The sequence below is a fragment of the Neophocaena asiaeorientalis genome, unplaced genomic scaffold (assembly GCF_003031525.2).
Source record: "Neophocaena asiaeorientalis asiaeorientalis breed wild unplaced genomic scaffold, Neophocaena_asiaeorientalis_V1.1 scaffold235, whole genome shotgun sequence".
NCBI classification, from domain to species: Eukaryota; Metazoa; Chordata; class Mammalia; order Artiodactyla; family Phocoenidae; genus Neophocaena; species Neophocaena asiaeorientalis.
The window spans coordinates 1,027,615-1,034,144 of NW_020173206.1; the positions used below are offsets into that span (position 1 = coordinate 1,027,615).

The following is a 6,530-nucleotide window of genomic DNA, read 5'->3' on the forward strand; positions in this document are numbered from 1 at the left end:
ACAAAAAAAAAAAAAAAAAAAAAAAAAAAAAAAAAAAAAAAAGACTAAACCCAAATACTGCATCCTGGTTAGCTCTGCGGAGGTGAGCAGCAGGCTGTCTGGGTGGAGGCTGAGCCAGGCCCCATGCTTGAGCCCAGCAGTCACACAGCCTATTTGGCTGGTCCCTAGCAATTTCTCTATCGCCCCACCCCCAGTTCTCACGGAGGCGCAAAGTGCTCTGTATAGAGGACTCGGGAGGCCGCACCCTGCCTCAAGTCTTCCTCTGGGTGAATTCCTGTCCCAACTCTGATACTTCACACTCCGCATCCACGAGCGACTTTCTCAGCTGTGCTGCCCCACACAGGGAAGCTGGAAGCTAGGACTGGGGCACGGGAGAGTCCTCAGTCCTTTTTCTAGGGTTGAAGAATGGGCTTTACTTTCTTTCTGGAAAAGTATGTAGCATAGGCTTAAGCTACAGCTGCAGGGGATATGGGTCAGGCAGATTGCACACTGGCAAAGATGAAAAACTGGATAAAATGGGCAGGGAGTTGGCAGGGGTGGGGGGGGCCCTAAGGCAGAAGAGGCTTGATCCCCACGGGCCCCCCAGGTTCTTCTCTGAGCTCCCTTGCTGCAAGGGGCCCCACAAGCCACAGAGAGGAGCCAGTCTGATAGGGTCCCCTTCCTCCCCACCCCCGCCATTCTTCCCATTGCCTCTACACTGCCAGCTGGGTGCCACCCTTTCCTGATACCTTGGCTTTGGGCCCTGGGGCTCCCACTAGGGCTGGCTGTGCCATGGAGAAGTCCTTGCCTGTAGGGACTGTGGGGTATCTGTGACTGGCTAACACTGATGTTACCTCTTCTTTCTGGGCCCTGCTCTGCCCTGCTGCCTGCCTGCTCGCCCTCTGCCCTGCTCTGCCCCTCTGGCATGGCTGTGAGCAGACCCTGGCTCGCCTAAGAAATGCCGTGCTCGCTTTGGCCTCAAGCAGCAGACGGATTGGTGTGGTCCGTGCAGGTGGGTTTGTCCCCACCACTGTCCTCCCTTTGCTTCAAGCTGCTTCCCTTACTCTCTGCACATGTTCTGCTGGGCCTGCTGCCCTCCTTTGGCCCCTAGCCCCCAACATACCCGCAGACTGGGGAGCCCATGCCTCCTAAGAATGGGAGTGAACACAACAGTTCGTGGGGAAGACCACTTGGGTCTAAGAGGAAAGAGGAGAGACAATGCTCTAGGAGCAAAGGAAAGGCAGACTTAGAAGGTATTTCTGGTACCTAGTGCCCAGGGTTCCCTGGTAATGTTGGTCTGGTGCTTATCAGGCCTAGCAGGTCCTCAGCAGACAAATCACACACACAGCATTTAAATGGCCTGAGCCCCTGTTCCCAGGCCTCAAAGTCATCATGGTCCACCAGCTCCCTCACTTCTTCCAGTTGGGATCCCTGCTGTACCATACGGAGCCCTAAGAATAACGAAGTGACTGTAGTAGAGAAAAACCTGAATAACCTAAATGCCCAGTGGCCATGTGACTTATATCACGTACCTGCTGAGACCAGCGGGCTCAGAGAGGTAGGGAGATGAACAGAGGTACCCCTGGTAGCCATACTCAGACCCAATGGCATTAAACCTGTATGTTTCACCATACAACAGAGAAATATTTGTGTATGGGAAAAGAAAGTATACCTACCAAATGGTTAAAGTTGCCTAGTTGAGGTTCAGGCCAGGCCTGCTAGGACCAAGGCTCAGGCTGCTCCAGGCAGTAAGTTCACTGACTCTAGGGAATACTTGTCCAGCCCCTATGATTGCCCACCATACTCCCTGTCCAAGGGCAAAGAGGAATTTGGGGAAAATAAGTATGTGTGTGTATGTACACATGATGGGAGGCAACCCTGTTCTCAGAGGAGGCCCTATTCCATCCATTCCACGCTACTCAGAAACAAAGTGTTGTCCAGAGAATAAGATGGTAGACAAGTCACTGTCCAGTTCTTTCCCTTCTCTGCCCCTAGCCTAGCTCTGAGCATTTGGATTGCTCAGCCTTAGAAGCCACAAGCCCATTGCAGCCCCCCCACCCCCCCGCCGCTTCCTTAATCAGATCTGAGCCCCACAAATGTGAAGCAGAGCCTCAACAGCCTTGACTAGGAGATAGCTGCCCTGGAAGATGGCAGGCAGCCCACAGGCCAAGCTACAAAAGGTCCCTGTGCCACCTTGTGGTTCTGCTGGGAGCTGCACCTGTCCCTAGGTCTGGGCCAGGCTCAGCAGTTGTAGCGCTAAGCATGAAGGCACAGACATATCACCTAAGTCATGGGGAGCTAGGCCAATGCAAGGACAGCATTTTCTGGTTGTGGAGTATGACTATGAATTCACCCTCTGTTTACAGATAACTCTCTTCACTATTCCTAGGAGGAAAAAGAAATGCATTCGGTACTTACCCGGAGAAGGCCGCTGCCCCAGCCCCGTTCCTTCCGATGACAGTGCTCTAGGCTGCCCCGGGTCCCCAGCTCCCCAGGACTCACCCTCGTACCTCCTGCTGCCCCACTTCCCCACAGAACTGCTTGCTAGCCCTGCGGAACCGGCGCCTACATCACCAGGTCTCTCGGCCACTCTCAGCCTCCCAGCCCCCTGGGCCCCCTCAGGCTCCTCACAGCAACCTGCAGAGTACACAGGTACAGCAACAGGAATCTCAGAGACAGGCAGCCTAGCATGCACAGGACACATGGCTTCCTCCAGGGGCCCACCCTCTGAGAGGAGACGACAGAGCCCCAAAGCACGTGGAAACCGGCCAGGGGCCCTGTTGGCTCCCTCTCAGAGTCCAGGCCCTGGAGATTTCAGAGGCTGCACATCTTCTGCCTGAACATGGGGCCATCAATTCAAACTGCTCCAAGTGGTGGGAATTAGATCTGCGTTGTGTCATTTGATTAAGGGCATCCCCTCATGCCTATGGCAGACTGGATCTATTCTTTTTACCATCTATCTTGCTAGCCAGATGCCCCTCCCTGCCTCCCTTGCTTTTCTGCTATAGGTCATAGATGGACTGGACTGAGCCCAACTGCTTTCCCTACTTCCCCCACCCAACCCCACCACTGCCACACTCTCCCCATACAAGATACTTCATGGACCAAGAACAAGCTGGTTTACCAAACAATAAGTAAGCATGGTCACAACCACAAAGCTCAAGACAAGTGTTTCTCTCTTAAGGGCCTGGAGAAGCCCTGTTTACAGAAAACCAGCTGCTATCTGTAAGCTGGACCAAAGGAAGCTTCTTGCCACGGTCTTTGGAGCTTACAAGAAGAGGAGTGAATGGAATAGGTTAAATTTAGGCCTATCACCCTAGCCAACAGGAATAACCTGACACCACCTTAAAGGCAAGTGTGGGTGGTGAGGGTATGTGGCTCTAGTTCAAATTACACAGAAATGTTTCCTAAGGAACTCAACCACCTAAGAAGCCCTGATACCAAATGCCTCAGCCACTAGTGGCTGCAGTCAACGGTTCAAGTAAGTCATGGCTCAAAATCCAGTGTGCATCCCTACCTGCTCTTGAGAGCCTTTTTCACAGAGCCAGTTCCAGCCTATCCACATCATTCTAGCCAGCTCTCAGACAGTTGTAAGAGGGCAAGCCAAACCTCAGGACAACCAGTGCCTATCTTCCAGCATGAAAGTAGGCCAGCTTCAGTTTCCCTATGGGGCTGCAGGAAGAAAGACTATTACAACCAAAGCAAGGAGCCCAGAAAACCTCTAGTGGTGGACATCGGGTTTGCACCACAACCTACTTTAACCCATTTCTGAGCCAAGCTTCAACCCCGAGCCTTAAAAAACAAATCTTTAATTTAACTTAGTTGGGTTTTTTGCCTCCTCTTCACTGTACATAGCCTGAGTCCAAAGAGAAAGGGCTATACCGCTGTACCCACACACACCCTCAACAAAAGCCTTTAGTTCCTACTTTAGCCACTGGCTTCTCAGAATCCAAAGATCGTATGTTCTGGTGTAGTGTTGCAAGAAGTCTTGAGAGAAAAAAGGACCATTGTAGTATTCAAAATATTTTTGTATTGTTAATGCATATTACAGAAAAACTTTTCTGATATGAGAATAAAGATACTTTTTACTGGGTTTCTTTTTCAAAGCTTGACTCTGAGGAATAAGCTGTTTCAGTGACAGAGTATAACACTCTTTCCTTTTCTTTTCCACAGCCACAAAGTTTATTCTCTATTATGGTACACATGTTCTCAAGACCTTGAACCTACACCAGCCAGGGATTGACTTGTCATCTCTCCTTAAGGGGCTTGGGCCCTGCTCCAACCCAGAGAGCGGGTCTCATGCTAGGTATAAGTTCCCATTGCAAGCCTTGATCTTAACCCCCCAGTCCTCTGAGCTCACCCCTGATGCAGGCACAGGCCAACCTACCCCACTGCTCATAGGAGAATGGGCTGGAAACTGCCGCCACAGCCCCTAAGAAAACCCAGCCAGAAATAGGCACGTATCATCACTGGGCTCCATTTTCCTCTGAAGGCAGAGAGAAAAGACAGAAGCACATAGCCTATTTTGAGGAAAACATGAACACACAGGGATCTTTTATAACCTGGTATCATCATAAAATCCAAAAGATGGGTATTTTAAGAGCACCCTTTCCTCCCAAAGACCGTAAGGTACATGAAGTATTTCTTGAGGTAGTCATATTCTTATACAAAACTGAAGACTGATAAATCTACAATCTTTTTCCACAGCAGTTTCCATCATGTTTAAGTATAAACTTCTTGAGACCCATCATGAATGTAAAAGGTGTCACAAAGCCATCTCAAAAGGTCAGTCAACCATTAGGTACAAATGGTCAGCAAGAAGTATTACAACAGCCAGCTGCTGGGTCACCATAATGTATTGTAATTTTTGCTTAACAGAGTTAGTTTTTTGGATTTTACGTTTAAAAATATAAAGAAAGTCATCTTCCAGAGTAGTGTCTATTTAAAGTAGGCCACTGAAAGTTGTAATCCTAGACTTGCTTTTTTCTGCAAGGGTGCTAGAGGAGACCAGCCATTCTCTTGACATCTGTCCCATTTAAAGAATTCCGCTCTGGCTACTGGCCTAGTTGTTTCAAAAAACATTTTAACCAAGGCTTATGCAAGACTGGGTTGCTGCATCTGATCTGGTGTCTTATTTACAGCACAGGGGGTACATGAACAATGCACTCTTTGTGTATGTGAGGGTAAAGAGGGGGGCTTTGGCAACCTTGTTAAAATCAAACCAGCCTTTTAAAAGAAACTGACTTCAAAGAGGAAACTCAAATCTTCCTAGATCATACCAGCACATTCCTGTGAGGGCATGGGGTGACTTGAGAGTGTAGCCCCAAATTCAACTTCAAATACCACAGCAGTCCCACCTGATTTCCAGCCAAAAACATGCTGTTTTCTGAGACATAAGACATCCCAACCTCCCTTACACATTCCTAGACAACTGGCAGATTTGCTTGAAATGCAGATCTTGATCCCTCCCCTGTTACAGCTGCTCTCCCTGCCCTCAAGTCAGAAGACGGTGAGGGCTCAGCCCAACAAGCTAGCAGGGCCTTCCCAGGTCTCCCAATTTGAGGGTGTTTCCCCCTTTACAGGAAGCTCTGTGGCTAGACTCTCTTCTGAACTGTAACTACATTCTGGATGGCCCAGAAGCTGCCCAAGCTCTATTCAGTGTACCATAAGCCTGGCTGGGAAGGCCACATGTGCAGTGAAGCAGAATGGTTCTTTACATTGTTCCAAAGAATAAGAAAGGAATCAGTTCCTGCATGCATTTCTATGGGGGGGGGGGAAAAAAAAAACAGCGTAGAAGGAGCAAGGGTAACACAGACTTGCCAGGCCTATAAGATTTGAGACCAAAAACTAATTCATTATATTAAAGCTGAGTTGGCTTTTCTGTGAGGTTAGAAAAGCTGCTTTAGCATGCCTGTTTCTCAGGTCTCTTGAGAGTTTAAGAGTCCACCAAGGGTCCTTGAAACAGAGCTGGCAACCAAAGCAGAACGTGGTTCCTAGGTTGTGTCAACTCCCCCAACCCCAACTACTGCGATCACCTTCTGTTTCAGATCTCAAATCACCATGGGCTTCTTTTTAACTCAGGCTCCCAAAGTCTGTACTGGTCTGCTTGTCCACACTGGGCAGTGGGGGTCTGAGAGGAGCTATAACTGAATGTACTCAGGGAGTACAGCAGGGAGTTTTACAACAGAGACTATAGATGGGGATATTCCCATAGTCAATTCCCTCGAATAAAAGCCCACCTTAGATCAAGAGACATTTTGAAGTTGTTAAGAACAGTATGGGACTGGACAAAGAGTTAACTGGAAAGGGCATAATTCTGTCCTAGGGTAGGGGTAGGAACTATCCTATCCCTAGCAGTCCCCATGAGTTAGGTCACTAGCAACCTAAAGTAAGGGATATTTCAGCAGCTATGAATTATAAGGGAGATAGTTACTAGTTCAGGCTGACACTTCTTTAAAGTTCACCCGGGGCTCTGGACCAGATGTTCCTTTTTTATTCAGGTGTTCTCACATTCCTTTATCTGAAGTCTTGTTCTTTCAGGCATGTGCAGT

The 6,530-nt window shown here is 48.9% G+C and overlaps 1 protein-coding gene across 6 annotated transcripts in view; it reads left to right on the forward strand.

The window, feature by feature from the left end:
- TCF7 (transcription factor 7) overlaps positions 1 to 4,085 on the forward strand; it is a 32,877-nt gene extending 28,792 nt beyond the window's left edge. For 3 of the 6 annotated variants that reach the window (XM_024744964.1, XM_024744966.1, XM_024744968.1), the window contains one exon: positions 2,369 to 4,072. In XM_024744964.1, coding sequence (XP_024600732.1) covers positions 2,369 to 2,448 — 80 coding nt within the window. In that variant the 3' untranslated portion in view covers positions 2,449 to 4,072. Of the gene's footprint in view, positions 1 to 2,345 lie in introns of all 6 variants that reach the window. The other 3 variants (XM_024744967.1, XM_024744970.1, XM_024744969.1) reach the window with 2 other exon arrangements.
- Positions 4,086 to 6,530: the final 2,445 nt, after the last annotated feature.